The 15,923-nt window shown below is 40.8% G+C and overlaps 1 protein-coding gene across 2 annotated transcripts in view; it reads right to left on the bottom strand.

The window, feature by feature from the left end:
- Positions 1-15,923, bottom strand: part of FBN1 (fibrillin 1) — a 264,472-nt gene that overhangs the window by 22,040 nt on the left and 226,509 nt on the right. The window contains exons 51-60 of one of the 2 annotated variants that reach the window (XM_070797597.1): positions 15,458-15,607; positions 15,065-15,130; positions 14,679-14,795; positions 12,807-12,926; positions 10,954-11,076; positions 9,527-9,658; positions 7,546-7,671; positions 6,767-6,973; positions 5,397-5,522; positions 5,026-5,148 (exon numbers count right to left, since the gene is read on the bottom strand). In XM_070797597.1, the coding sequence (XP_070653698.1) occupies positions 5,026-5,148; positions 5,397-5,522; positions 6,767-6,973; positions 7,546-7,671; positions 9,527-9,658; positions 10,954-11,076; positions 12,807-12,926; positions 14,679-14,795; positions 15,065-15,130; positions 15,458-15,607 (1,290 nt within the window). Of the gene's footprint in view, positions 1-5,025; positions 5,149-5,396; positions 5,523-6,766; positions 6,974-7,025; positions 7,145-7,545; positions 7,672-9,526; positions 9,659-10,953; positions 11,077-12,806; positions 12,927-14,678; positions 14,796-15,064; positions 15,131-15,457; positions 15,608-15,923 lie in introns of those variants that run through there. The other variant, XM_070797598.1, reaches the window with a different exon arrangement.

Raw genomic sequence — 15,923 nt, 5'->3', positions numbered from 1 at the left:
AAGTGGTAGTTGCACAGTCTTATCTGACTCTTTGTGGCCCCATGGACTGTAGTCTGCCAGGCTTCTCTGCCCATGGAATTATCCAGGCAAGTATACTGGAGTAGGGAGCCATTCCCTTCTCCAGGGGATCTTTCCGACCCAGGAATCGAACCTGGGTCTCCGGCATTGCAGGCAGATTCTTTGCTGTTTGAACCACTAGGGAAGCCACTAGTATGGTATCATCTGCATATCTGAGGTTGTTGCCATTTCTCCCGACAATCTTGATTCCAGCTTGTGCTTCATCCAGCTCCACATTTTACATGACGTATTCTTCATCTAAGTTAAATAAGCAGGGTGACAATATACAACCTTTATGTACTCCTTTCCCAATTTTGAACCAGTCCATTTTTCCAAGTCCAGTTCTCACTGTTGCTTCTTGACCTGCATACAGGTTTTCCAGGAGGCAGGTAAGGTGCTCTGGTGTTTCCGTCTCTTTAAGAATTCTCCACAGTTGGTTGTGATCCACACAGTCAAAGGCTTTAGCATTGTCAACGAAGCAGAAGTTTTTTGCAATTCCCTTGCTTTGTCTATGATCCAGCAGATGCTGGCAGTTTGATTTCTGGTTCCTCTGCCCTTTCGAAACCCAGCTTGTGTGTCTGAAGTTCCCTGTTCATGTATTGTTGAAGCCAAGCTTGAAGGATTTTCTGTCTTCCTTGCTAGCATGTGAAATGAGCACGATTGTGCAGAAGTTTGAACATTCTTTGGCATTGCCCTTCTTTCAAATTAGAATGAAAACTCTTCCAGTCCTGTGGCCACTGCTGAGTTTTCCAAATTTGCTGGCATATTGAGTGCAGAACTTTAACGTCCTCATCTTTTAGGATTATAAACAGCTCAATTGGTATTCCATCACCTCCACTAGCTTTGATTGTAGTAATACTTCTTAAGGCCCACTTGAATTCACATTCTGGGATGTCTGGCTCTAGGTGAGTAACCAAACCATCATGATTATTTGGTTCATTAAGACCTTTTTTGTACAGTTCTATGTATTCTTGCTACCTCTTCTTAATCTCTTCTGCTTCTGAAAGGTTCTTGCTGTCCTTTATTGTGCCCATCTTTGCATGTGCCCTTGATATTTCTAAATTTCTTGAAGAGATCTCTAGTCTTTCTCATTCTATTGTTTCCCTCTACTTCTTTGCATTGTTCATTTAAGAAGGCCTTCTTATCTCTCCTTGCTATTCTCTGGAACTCTGCATTCAGTTGGGTATATCTTGCCCTTTCTCCTCTGCCTTTCGATTCTCTTCTTTTTCTGCTATTTGTAAGGCCTCCTCAGACAACCACTTTGCCTTCTTGAATTTCTTTTTCTCTGGGATGGTTTTCGTCACTGCCTCCTGTACATTGTTACAAATTGTCCATATTTCTTCAGGCACTCTACCAGAGCTAGTCCCCTGAATCTATTTGTCACCTTCACTGTATAAGGGATTTAAGTCATTCATGAATGGCCTAGTGGCTTTCCCCTCTTTCTTTAGTTTAAGCCTGAATTTTGCTATAAGGAGCTGATGATCTGAGCCACAATCAGCTCCAGGTCTTGTTTTTCCTGACTGTATAGAGCTACTCCATCTTCGGCTGCAAAGAATATAATCAATCCGATTTCAGTATTGACTATTTGGTGATGTCCATGTGTAAAATCATCTCTTGTGTTGTTGGTAAAATGTGTTTGCTATGACGAGTGTATTCTCTTGGCAAAACCCTGTTGGCCTTTGCCCGCTTCATTTTGTATTCAAGGCCAAACCTGCCTGTTAGTTCAGGTATCTTTTGACGTCCTACTATTGTACTCCAACCCCCTATGATGAAAAGGACATTTTTTATGGTGTTAGTTCCGGAAGGTCTTGTAAGACTTCATAGAACTGGCCAACTTCAGCTTCTTTGGCATCAATGGTTGATGAATAGACTTGGATTACTGTGATGTTGAATAGTTAGATCTGGAAATAAACTGAGACTGTTCATCATTTTTGAGATTGCACCTAGATACTGCATTTGACTCTTGTTTATGAGGGCTCGTCCATTTCTTCCATGGGATTCTTGCCCACAGTAGTAGATATAATGGTTATCTGAACTAAATTCACCCATTCCCATCCATTTTAGTTCACTGATTCCTAAGATGTTGATTGCCATCTCCTGTTTGACTGTGTTAATTTACTTTGGTTCATAGACCTAACATTCCAGGTTCCTATGCAGTATAGTTCTTTATAGCATTGGATTTTACTTTCACCACCAGACACACCCACAACTGAGCAATGTTTCTGCTTTGGCCCAGCCACTTTATTCTTTCTGGAGCTATTAGTAATTGCCCTCCACTTTTCCCCAGTAGCATACTGGACATCTTCTAACCTGAGAGGGCTCATCTTTCAGTGTCATATCTTTTTTGCCTTTTTATTCTGTTCATAGGGTTCTCACTGCAAGAATACTGGAGTGGTTTGTCATTCCCTCCTCCAGAACTCTCCACTATTACCTGTCCGTCTTGGGTGGCCCTGCAGGGCATGGTTCATAGCTTCATTGAGTTACACAATCCCTTTCGCCATGACAAGGCAGTGATCCATGAAGGGATGTAAGTTCTTACTGCCATTAAAAAAATTTTGGCTTTTTTTAAAAAAAGGTCTTTTTTCCTCCTTTCCTCTTTTGTTCTCTTTTTTTGTGATTCGATGACTGACTGTACTGTTGTGTATGGATTCCTTTTTCTTATTGTATGTGTATACCTATTACAAATTTTCAGTTTGCAGTTACCATGAGGTTTTGACATAGCAATCTGTATATAAAAAGATTGTTTTAAGTTGCTAGTCTCTTAATATCAAATCCTTTTCCAATATTCTGCATTTACACTCTCCTCACTATTTCTGGTTTTGATAGCATATTTGTGTGTGGATGATTTCCTACCTTTTCAGTATGTTTGCCTTTCCTAGTGAGGTTTTCCATTTGTAGTTTTCTTATTTCTAGTTGTAGCCTTTTCTCTTCTGCCTAGAGAAGTTCCTTTCACATTTGTTGCAAAGCTGGTTTGGTGGTGCTGAATTCTCTTTGCTTTTGCTTGTCTGTAAAGCTTTTGATTTCTTTGTTGAACCTCAATAATAGCCTTGCTCCGTAGATTATTCTTGGTTGCAGGTTTTTCCCTTTCATCACTTTAAATACATTGTTCCACTCCCTATTGGCCTGAGGAGTTTCTGCTGAGAAATCCTGGGAGTTACCTTGTATGTTAATACTTTTCCTTTGTCTTTAATTTTTGTTAGTTTGATTACTTTGTGTCTCAGTGCGTTCCTCATTGGATTTATACCTGCTGGGACTCTCTGTGCTTCCTAGATCTGGGTGACCATTTCCCTTCCCATATTTGGGAAAATTTCAGCTATTATTTCTTCAAATATTTTAAAAGATCCTTTTTCTTCTCTTTCTGAGATCCCTAGTGTGAACATTGCTGCATTTAATGTTGTCCCAGAGGTCTCCTAGATGGTTTTTATTTCTTTTCATTCTTTTATTGTGTTCCTCAGCAGTGATTTCCAGCATGTATTTCCCATCTCACTTATCCATTCTTCTGCCTCACGTTTTCTGCTATTGATTCCTTCTAGGACTTCCCTGGTGGCTCAGACAGTAAAGCGTCTGCCTACAATGCGGGAGACCTGGGTTTGATTCCTGGGTCGGGAAGATCCCCTGGAGAAGGAAATGGCAATCCACTCCAGTACTATTGCCATGGAAAACCCCATGGACAGGGGAGCCTGGTAGGCTACAGTCCGTGGGGTTGCAGAGTCGGACACGACTAAGTGACTTCACTTTTCAGTGTATTTTTTATTTCAGTTATTGTTCATCTGTTTTTATTTTTTCTAGGTCTTTATTAAACTTTTATTTTATCTTCTAGATCTGTGCCTCTATTCTTTTTCTGAGATCTTGAAACATCTTTACTATTGTTACTCTGAATTCTTTTTTTTTTTGGGTAGAATGCATATCTCTACTTCACTTAGTTGTTCTTCTGGGTTTTTAATTTTGTTCCTTCATCTGGGACATATTTCTGTGCTCTCTCATTTTATCTAACTTTCTGTGATTTGCAGTATCCATGCTTCAGGTTGTAACATTGTAGTTCTTGCTTCTGCTGTCAGCCTTCTAGTGGATGAGGCTTGTGCTGGCTTCCTGGTGGGAGGGACTTTTTTTTCCTGCCTGCTGGTGAGTAGAGCCTTTCTTGTCCCTCTGGTGGGCAGGGCTTTGTCAGGGAATGTGTTTAGCAGGAAAGACTTTATTCAGAAAGACTTTAAGCAGCCTGTCTGCTGACAGGCCGGGCTGTGTTTCTACCTTGTTGGTTGTGTGGCCTGAGGCATCGGAGCCGACATGCTGTTTGGAGCCAAGACTTGGTGAAAAAATGGCAGTCTCCACCAGGGCTCATGCCAGTGAGTACTCTCCAGAATCACTGCCTCCAGTGTCTTTGTTCCCACAGTGAGCCATAACCACCTCCCACCTCTGCAAGAGACCATGGAATACCAGCAGGTAGGTCCAGTCCAGGTTCTTATGAGGTCACCACTTTTTTCTCTGGCTTCTGGTGTACATGAGAACTTGTATGTGCCCTACAAGCGTAGTTTCTGTTTGCCTCAGTCCTGTAGAATTCTTGTGATCAAACCTCACTGGCCTTCAAAGTTAGATTCTCTGGGGGCTCCTCATGTTCCCAGACCCCTAGGCTGGGGAGCCTGACCTGGAGCTCAGAACCTTCACTCCTGTGGAAGAATTTCTGTGGCTATTTTCCACTTTGTGGGGCATCCACCAGCAGTTATGGGATTTATCATGATTGTGCCCATTCCTACCATTTCATTTTGGCTACTTCTTTGTCTTTAGATATAGGATCCTTTTTAGGAGGTTCCAGTGTTGGTGTAAGAAAAATGTCCCCAAGGAGGCACTAACCCCAGGGATGTACCTCTTGCCCATGGGGAGGTCTTTCAGCTTTGGATCCCTCAAAGGCACAAGGAATGAAACCATGTTCCCATAAGGCAGATAAGTGGGTGAAGGCAGTTTCCACTTTACCTTTGCAGCTCCTTCCGTCCTCCTGCAGAATGTAGCCTTTTGGGCATGAACACTGGTAACTCCCTTCTGTGTTCTTACAGATGAAATTGCAGGGTTTGGGAGCCTGGTTGCACTCGTTTAGATCTATGATCAAAGAGACACAGTGTGACTGCCCATCTAAAAAGATGTTTCAATGCTCAATACCCACAGCGTCTAACAAAGAATCTTAGTTTTAAAGAAAGAAAAGGTACATTGTATGGTCTTTGATCACTGTCTTACGTTTCCTTATGAAATTACACAGACTTTTTAGAGTTTTAGTTTGAAGGTTTTTTTCTCATAATGTACAATTTCCATCCGAGAATAAACCTGAGTATCAGAAATAGAGCACTTACCTACACAGGCAGTTCCAGTTATATCTGGAGTGTAGCCAGTTTTACAAATGCAATGATATGATCCTCTGTCATTGACACATTCCCCATTTCGGCAAACATCATGAATAACCTTGCACTCATCAATATCTATAATTTAATAAATAGCAATTAAAATGAGAAAGGCATTATAAAAGGGTCAACATGTACTATTGGGCATTAAAGCCACTGACACTCACATCTTGACCCTTCTGTCTCATTACTGCTTAGCAGGGTGCCAATAGCAAGTGAGTTCTTAGCCTTGGATTGTTAAGTAACATTTTTATACCCATAGCTCTTATTTTTCCTGATCTTTTGAAGATTACTCTGAAATGCAATATAGCATACTTTCATTGGTCTGAAGAAATGCATCTACCATCTCATTTTCACATCTGCCAAAGAATGATAAATCACTTTGGTCATTCCATCTATTCTGTCTTTACCACATCCAATTCTGTTATTCTACCCTTAGTCACATCTTTGTAACATGAACATAAATCCTATTTAATCTCTTTATTCTCCTCTCACTTCTGATTTCCTCCCAAGGAGCTCAAAGTCTCTTTTTATGAGACTGCAAACAATTGCAGTTATTGTTGATGAACATAGGCCTGAAAGTCTTTTTCAAAGCAGCCTCAGACACCTCAACAGCCTCCTCATCCCTCTCAAGTTGACATGGCTTGTACTTTTCCAGAGGCAGCTGTCTTAATTGCCAGTACAATCATCCCTCCATATCCAGGACACTGGTTCCAGAACTACCTTGTTGATATTAAAATTCATGGACACTCAAGCCCCATATACAAAATGGCATAGTACAGTTGGGACTGCAGGTTCAAACAACCTTGGGTAGAAATCAATCCAAGGTCGGTTGTATCTACAGATATGCACTCTGTGGATATGGAAGGCTGATTGTATCAGCATTGTTTTAGACTTCTTCCATGTGATATATTTCAGTCAGTTTTATGAGATAAAATACATATTGGTGGGCTACTCTAGGAATTTAGTGATCATTTATTTCCAAATGTATCTAAAAGGTTATATTCTGAGTAAAAGGTTATATTCTTATAACAAACCAGCTTAAAAAGTTGAGGACTCCTTGTAATGTAAAGACACGAACTGAAGCACACACGTTAATCAAACCAAGGACACTCTGGCAACATGGCTTTGAATATCTAAAGTACCATAATGATTTTTTTTTTTTTTTTTGGGTCAACCTAAACTAGGAAACTCAGCCTAGGCCCACATTATCGATTCTATATTCTCATCTGCTCCTCATAAAACAAATTCCCTGAAAGTATTTTTGGACCATAAATGAAGTACCTGCTCCGTTGGTCAAAAATCAGAACAAAATGAAGTACCTGCTCCATTGGTCATAAACCCTCGGCCATGGGGGCAGAGTTTTTTGAAAGCCACAGTGCCCTGGAAAGGGCAGATCTCACAGTGGGGCCCCCAGCCTCTCCCTCCATCGCAGCAGCATTCAGACTTAGTGACGGGGTTCCTGTTGCTTGAGCCGATCTGACACATGTTCTGGAGCACCTCCGTGAAGCAGTACCCTTCTCGGTTGTCTGGAAGGGATTTATGAATGCAAAGAGGATTTTAGGGAACTTTAGAAGCATAACATGGTATTCCGAATTTGCTCAGATATTAAAACCCAAGAAGGATGTAACACTTTACCCTGGCTGAGAAGGAGCAAGAAGGGAAAGCTGGAAGCAGCAGTAAGAGAAAAAGGATGACATCTGGGGAAAACAAGACAAGATATTCAGTAAGTGGGCAGAAAGGCATTGGTGTCAACAAGATTATCATTCTATCTGTTCCCAGAAATATGGAGAACCAGGCTATAGCAAGGGTTGGAGAAACACATGGAAACTGATCCTGAGCATCAAAAGCTTAAAAAGGCAGCTGAGAAAGAAATTCCAAACAAATGATTCAATGATACAATTAGCAAAGGAAGAATTTAGCGGCAGGGTGGTGCTAAGCCCAGTGGACAATCATGGTCATAGAGTCATCTCCAAAATATGAACATTGTTAACCTTTCCTCAAATTTCAACAGTTTCTATTATTTCAAATAAGTGATCTGGTTTCAAGCATCCCAGTGTGGAGGCTGGGGTTACAAAAGCATCCTGTGGTCTGTACTCACCGAGGCACTCATCCTGGTTGGGGCTGGCTGTAAAGCCGTCATTGCACTCGCAGGTATAGCTCCCCCTGGTGTTGAGGCAGCGCCCGTTCTCACAGATCCCAGGCTTGGTCTGACATTCATTTTCATCTGTGTGGTGTAATTGAAGGACCAAAAACAAGAGGCGTCATCTGTCCGCTTTGTACAAAGATAGATTCTTTTTTTTTTTTTTTAAAGAAAAGTTTAGTTTGTGACTAGATAACCTATTCACATGGTTCCAAATTCAAAGAGTACAAAAGAATATACAGCCCAAAGTGCCCCTCCTTGTCCTCTTCCCCAGCCACCAAACTTCCTTCCTGAGAAGCAACCAGTGCTACTGCTAATTTCTGGAGTATCCTCCTAGAGATGAATCATACCCATACAAACAAATACAGCCATATCTTTGATATACCTCCACCCTTTTAAAAACATAATTGATAGCATGTTTATATACTTAAACAGAGATGATAGCACTTTAGGTACACTTACGTTTTTCATTTAAGTTTAAAACTTGCCATATCTGTACGTGTAGAGGATTCTCAGAAGGGTTATTTTAAATGAAGGGAAAAAAATCCTTAAGATCAATATGTTAAATATTACAATACTCACTAGAATAATGTCTGTGATGGTGTTTTGACCTGAGGGAGTTTGTCTACACTAATCTTCTGATGCAATGTAGATTATGCCTATAATAATACTTCAACAGCATTAAGGAATAATAAATCATAATTTGGTCTCCCCAGTTTAAAAAAAAGCATTGATAATAGCTGGAGAGTTGAAAGATCATAAAGTAATTTGCCTAGGTGCTCCCATTAAGAATAATTCCAAGCCCCTCAGGCAGAGATCTTATGAGAGCCAGAGAGTTAGGTTAAAATTTGCAATGCCAAGGCCACCCTGATACCAATTAAACCAATATCTGAGGGTGAGACCTGAACTCTCCAAGTGATTCCAGTGAGCAGCTGAGGCTGAGAATCACTGTTCCCAGAAGATCCAGTGAGTGATCATAAGTCCACATGTTTTTCTATGCTTTTAAAGTCTGCTCTTCAACTTCCGTTTAAATCTGTATCTTACAGAGTTAAGGGGAAAATATGGTTCTTAAGCTTCTTGACTGACAACATGAGAAAGGGCATATGTAGAAACTTTCTAGTATTTTTTCTTCATTAACTAAAGCAGAAGTCAGGAAACTTCTTCTGTAATAACAGTAATAATATAACATTACTGCATAATATATAGTCAGTATTTTAGGCTTTGCAGGCCATTTGATCTCTGTTGCAACTATTCTGCTCTGTTACTGTGGCATGAAGGCAGCCATGGAAAATTATGAATGGTTACAGCTCTGTTCCAAAACGAGTCTATTTACAAAAACAGGTGGTAGGCTGGCGAGCTGAAGTTGGCCCTAGGACTGTGGTTTGCCAATCCCTGGTCTACTATGCTTTTCAAAGCTGAATCCACATTAGAATCACTCAGGGAGCTTTTAAAACGACCAGGGCCTGGGCCTCAGTCTTGATAAGACCAGAGTCTCTGGATGTAGATCCCATTGGTTTAGTGATATTTCTTGTTTAGTGAAATTTACTGAACAACTGTACTCAATGTTACGGTGGCAGTAGCAAAGCTAAGCCAGTAGGGAGGCATTCTGATGTGATGGGAAGAACCGAACCCAAAACAGCAAAGGAGTGTAAACAATAAAGGAAGGGACGAGAGGAAATACCTGGTCTTCTACTCCTGGCAGCAAATGGACCTGGAAAAGCACTCAAAGGCCAGCTCAGAGAGAAATGATGTTGCTGGTGGAATTCATAGATAATCAAGAGGCAAGGAGGCCTCCACGGAAAGTCATGATAGCAGGTAAGAGAGGCAAGATGGCTCTGGCCAAGGAGAAGACAGCACCACAAGGACACAGAGCCCACGTCCCTTCCATCCTTTGTCGCTTCCCACTCACTCAAAGCCCCTTTGCTGGGGCTGCCCTTACCTACGCAGCCTTCTCCGTCAGGTCTTCGCTGATACCCAGGTCCACAGATGCAGAGGTATGTGCCAATGAGGTTCTTGCACTCCATTTGTTTTTCAGCACAGTCGTGTTTTCCCTCTTCACACTCATCCTCATCTGGAAAGAATGTACAAATTCATAAAAGGAGCTGCCTTAATTCCCTGCCCTTTAAACATAAGACAGTATCAAGTAACCAATTTTTACTGACACTATTTCAACATTAACCTACTTCCTTTTGCATTCTTGGGAGCTGGTCTCTTAAGATGGGAAGGCATCTTCTAACCCCCTTTGAACTTAAGAAATTTCTCTCTAGCTGATAAATTTTTCAAAGGCAGGAAGTGTGATTTCTAATTAGTTTTGACAAATTGAACTAAAAAGGCCTTATATAAAGCTTTCATAATATGATAATTACAACAGCATTATCAAACTAATAATAAACCAATGCTTCCATTATATAATACTTAAATAATATAGCTTATGATGTCCTAATATCATAGTATTAATATGACATATTAGAATCATTGTGTAGTATAATAACAAAAGACTTGGTTTTTACACTTTGAGGAAAAGACAGGCATCTACAAATATCTTCTCTACTAGGTCGTCCCTCCAGTTTCTTTTTTCTGGCACAGCGTGGCTCTTCTTCATTCTTTACTTTCTGTCCTATTGCACTTCCTTCTTTTTATCTTTCCCCTTTATGTTATCTGAATTGAGAAGTTTGGACTTTAGCCTGCATGTGACATGGAGCTCTTGCTTTGGAAATCTTCCTACCTTTAAGGAAAATTCTATGTAAATCATTTGAAAAGAACAGATATCTGCTCATTTAAGAACTTGGGAGAAGCAGATCAGAGCTCTTCAAGGATCCCCAGGATTTACCCAACTTTGTATAACAGAGCTTAGTCCAGTACTTTGGCAATTGCAGGTGTTCAGTAAGCACTTTTAAAGGAAATTGTTCCAAGTCAGCTCCATATGCTACCCCATTCTTGGAATATAAAATCCCATAGTGATGGTGATTATTTATTATTCACATTCCTTCCTTGTGTTCTCATGTTCTAAGTTATCATACTATGATTATTTATAGCTCTCTCTCAGCCTCTTCATATTGAGCTTCTTATATGTGGGGAAGTTGTTTTTTTTCCCCCTTATATCTCCACATCTCATAGAATGGCTGGCATGTCATAGGCATGCAATGTGTGGTGAACTAAACAGGGTCTGCAGTGCCACCCTCAACCCAGCTTTAAGCTACAATTTAGGAGAAAATGTAGCAATGACAACCCTCATATTGTCCAGGGACTACAGCAGTGTTCCCCAATTTCCAGTCTTTCTCTGCTAGTGGATGCTTTGGAAGGACATCGCCCATCATAGACATTAGAACACCCTGGCTTAGATGACTTTGAACGTGAATGTCTCACCTTTGCACATCCTTCTGTCTTCTCTCAGAACATATCCAGCAGGACACTTGCATTCATATGACCCATAAGTATTTACACAGCGGAAGGCACAGAGCAGAGGATTCTGGGCACACTCATTTATGTCTGCAGGAGAAGGCAGTAAGAGAATAATGGACCATAAGCCTCAACCGAAAGAGGAATATACTTTCACCAAAAGTTGCCATAAACATGGATGGACCAAGCAGTCTCTGCATTTCCAGGATTATAAAATGAGTTGGTTATTTTATAATTGGCCCAAGTAGGGTGATCATACATCTTGGTTCCTCCAGCACAATCTCAGTTTATACTTTGGTGCTGGTATAATTATTGTTATTTAGGCAGATGAAAAATTATAGGTCATCCTACATATAGGGAGCTTTTCAGAAATGCTGGCTTTGAAGTCTCAAGTTGACCAATTACCACTCCCTAAAGTCACAATGAAGTGGGGATCAGTTTTACCCCATTTAGCCAGAATAACTGCTAAGTCAACTGCTGTGAGGACAGAACCCCCAGTATCATTAACCCCGCCCCTTCTCCAGATAAAAGAGGCTCCTGTGAAGTAACAGTGAGTCTCATGCCCAAGAAAGTATTCTGAATAATTTTACTCTTAGAGATATTGTACTTAGTTCACACTGAGGCTTAAGTTATAGCCTTAAATAGGAATAATAGTAATAGATTAATAGATAAAAGTGGTTTCTGTAGATTGCATAGTTTGGAACCATGAGAATATGGTTCAGAAAAGCAGGGTTAAAACAGATCTTCTTGATTATCACATTTCTTCCTAAGGCCAACGATCCTGACAAGAACATCTGTGAGATCCCACATCGTGATCTAGTCACAGCCTTTAAAGATTCACCAACATCTTTAACTAGGAGTAGTGGCTCAGAGGGTAAAGCGTCTGCCTACAATGCAGGAGACCCGGGTTCGATCCCTGGGTCGGGAAGATCCCCTGGAGAAGGAAATGGCAACTCACTCCAGTACTCTTGCCTGGAAAATCCCATGGTCTGAGAAGCCTGGTAGGCTACAGTCCATGGGGTCGCAAAGAGTTGGACACGGCTGAGCAACTTCACTTCACTTCATTGATAGATAATATCTCTAATGAAAAGCTCACCTTAATACCCACTGTACCATCGCCTCACCTTCATTCTCTTCTTAAACCAGTGGCTCTCAACTTAAGACTGCATCAGAACTACCTGGAGGGCTGCTGGGTCCCACCCTTAGAGTGTCTGATTCAGGAGGTCTGGGACAAGGCCTGCAAATCTGTATTTCTAACAAATTCCCAGGTGACACTGACGTGGCTGATCCAGGGACCACCCTTTGAGAGCTGCTATTCTAGACACTCCCTCCTTGCCTTTCTTTCCTTGCATCCTACCAGACATACTGGCAGTTGCTTAGAGAGTATCGACAGCCTCTTTTGCAGTGATTTCCCCCAAAGAGAGAAAGGATATTGGTGTTAATCTTAGTGTGTAGTTGTTTCTATGAAGAGAAAAGAAAAAGAAAGGGTGTATAGGATACAGTGGAAAAAAGGGGAGACAAAGAAAATAAGAAAGAGGGTAGGAGACAGGACAGGTGTTATATTCAAATATTAGTGGTAGCAGAGACCCCAAGGAGAACTCTGCAAGAGATGTGGCATCACCTGGGTCATGAACCACCTACATCTTTTTCAGATACTTTCTGCAGAGAGGAGGCCACATAGAGAAGAAATGATGACATGGCCCAGATCTTCTTTATTTTATATACCCTGGGTGGTATTTGATACTAAGAATTATAATCAACCAACTACTATCCCTATGATCAGAACATGCAACCAACTATCCTATGTTTAAGAGGCTTACCTTCACAAGTCATCATTGGCCCAGGCTCAAATCCCTCCTCACAGGTGCATTCGAAACCTCCAATCACATTCTTGCAGGTTCCATTTCCACAAGGATTGCCTACCGAACATTCATCAGTGTCTGCAAGTGATCAGAAGTATAGTCAAAATATGACGAATTGAGAGAAAATGCACTTGGACTCAGATAGTACCTTTCAAATTCCATTGGAGTACTTTGATCTCTAACATTTTGGTTCATTCTCATTCTGTCCTTGCAAGAGAGGAGTGCATATCTTATTACCACAGATTTATAGCTGTAAAATTTGACTTGCTAAGTAGCAGTAACAGTACCCAGGCTTCTTAGCTCTTACTGTGCTCTTTGCCGTGGGTGCCTCCAGCCTCCTATGTTATGAAATACATCTGCTGGGAAGAGATGCTTAAAGGGTTAAAACAAGGCTTCTCTTACAAGTCAAAAGTTTCTGCTTACTTAATGTTAGAAATACACCTCCAGTTTGGCCTTACATTACATCATTCTCCAAGAAGCCTTAAACATGATGGAGTTTTGCCAGATATAAAATAGAAGACTAAACTTACGCAAAATAAGAGACCAGAGGTTAAGCAAAATTAAGACACTGGATAAAGTCAAGAGTCAAGTAGATTTTGCTGAATTTGTGGAAACCAGATGGCTTCCATTAGGCAGAAGAAAGGCTAGAAAGAAATATGTTTAAGGTATGATCTCTCTAAACAACTGTGGAGAAAGTCTTACCAAGGAAGTCTAAAAAATATATGTCTCCTAATCCATCCACCTAGAATATTGACTGTTCTTATTCTGACATATCTCTTGGGGAGAATACCTTCCTTTGGGCAAGGAACATTCCAGAGAAATAACACTGCTATCTCAGCTGTCTAGAGCACAGAAAAGTGATGAATTATTGTTGAGAGCTGTGTCTCGTGTTAGGTTCTGAAGTCAGAAAGTGAGGGCAAGAAGGCAGGGCTGAGAGACCCTGGTGAGGAGGCTTATTTCTCACATATATCGTAGTACTAACTGAAGATATTGAACAGAAAACACTGGCAACTTTGCTTTTGTTCTGCTATGAAATTGCATTTCACTGTCAGGATTATTACATCTCTTTCAAGTTAGTAAAAATCACACTATCATTGATTTTTAGAGCTGTAAGGTAATTAGAAATATTTTAATCCATCTGCATGATATTTATTATATTCTGAGGCTTAGAGGGCTGAAAAACTTGCTTAAGTTCCCACAGCCATGGCTGTGGATAAAAACCACATACCTTGATTCCCTGCATGGAAAGAACATTTTCTAATGCACACAGACAAACCCTCAGCATTTATGCCATTATTAATTTAGGTTATATTGAATGGTTTTGAATTTCTTAGATAAAAGAGGTCAAAGGTCAGTCACAGGAGCCTTTTGAAATTTTAATAAGGGGGCTAAAACAAGAGGATACCCTGGGTCCGCAGCCTCTCATGGTACTAAGTGTAACAAAATCTGGGTAAATTTTGTGTTTTCCATACTGAGAGAATAAGACTATGACAATTACCAATTTTTAAAAAAAATTTCTTAAAGGCTTTCACTATAATGCTGTCCGTTTTACCATCTCTTCAAACGTGTTCAGTGTCCTTGTCATCAGACTGTAAGGTCCATTCAAGGAAGGACGCTGTTGGCTCAGTTCACTAGGGTAGCCAAAGAACCAAGCCCAGTGCCTGGTACCTGGCAGGGACCCAGCCAGTACTGCTAGATGAATGATACATGAATGAGTATATAAAACTTATTTCTGTCCCATCTTGGTGTTTATATATCCTTGTGTGAATGCTGAATTGCTTAATTTCCGATTTGTAAAATCTCTGTAGAGGAAGCCACTTTATTACTCACCCACACATTCATTCCCTTGCAGAATGTAGCCAAAGGGACATTCGCAGCGATAGGACCCATCGGTGTTGATGCACTGCCCGTGTTTACAGACATCGGGTTCTTTGCACTCATCCATGTCTTAAGCAAAGGAGGAAAAAACAGTGAACAACAAAGTAACTTTTTAGAAACACAAAGGGAAATTATGATTGTTTCAGTGTCTAATCAATGAAATGTATTATAATATTAACATACACTATAATAATATAATTGGTATCTAAATGAAAAGACCAAAAAATAGGGCTTCATTTACCAAGATAAATGTGGAGAAATAACAGCAAGAGAAAGGACAAGGAAGAGACTGGTTGAGAATATTATAAAATGCTGCAAGTCCAGTGCAAGCCACTCACCAACTGCTGAATCATCAGGTCCCACGATGATGCCACTTCCATAGGGACAGATCTGGCGGAAGGCCTCTGTGGTGGAGATGAACCCTCGTTAATGGGTGGGCCAATGGCATTTAGCAAATACCGTGTGGAGGCGGCACATACTGGAACACGATGAACAATCCAAGCCCAGAAACCAGAGAAAATTAACAAAGCTCTCAGAGCTGGGGTACCTACTACTTGGGCAGCTTTGAGTCATAACATACTTCAGAAAAAAATAACTACCTTGCTCCTAAAATAAAATAATCTTAGTGAACATTTCATCTGGACTTAATTAAATTGTCTTATTTTCTGAAAGCCTGCAGTCTTACAGCCTGCCCTGTGAATGGCCCAAAGAGATGCAGACAGGAGACATACCATCGGGTTCAGTGGGGCACAGCTCGCAGGGATCTCCCCAACCTTCTCCCTTCAAGGCACAGCAGCATTCCTGTTTAGAGTGATTTCTGGATTTGGGTGATGAACACTTTCCTCCTTCAAACTTCGCGTAACAGTAGCTCATTCGTAAATCTGCAACAAAAATTCAAGAGACCCCTCAATGGCTTTTCTGCTAAGTCATTATTGTATAACATTGAGTAAGAAACAATCCACCCTGTTAAATGTGATCTCTTCTTATGACTAAAGTCATACTTTTTAAGTGATTATAAAAGTAAATGAGCTGAGATCGTTAAGTGAAAGAATTCGTTGCTCAGCTGTGTCTGACTCTGCGACACCATAGCCCATGAGGCTCCTCTGTCCATGGGATTCTCCAGGCAAGTGTACTGGAGTTAGTTGCCACGCCCTCCTTCAGGGGATTTTCCTGGCCCAGGGATCGAACCTGGGTCTC

This window comes from Bos indicus, chromosome 10, assembly GCF_029378745.1.
Source record: "Bos indicus isolate NIAB-ARS_2022 breed Sahiwal x Tharparkar chromosome 10, NIAB-ARS_B.indTharparkar_mat_pri_1.0, whole genome shotgun sequence".
Lineage (NCBI taxonomy): Eukaryota > Metazoa > Chordata > Mammalia > Artiodactyla > Bovidae > Bos > Bos indicus.
Note: the sequence above shows the minus strand (reverse complement) of the source record. Positions and strands in the feature narration are given on the sequence as shown.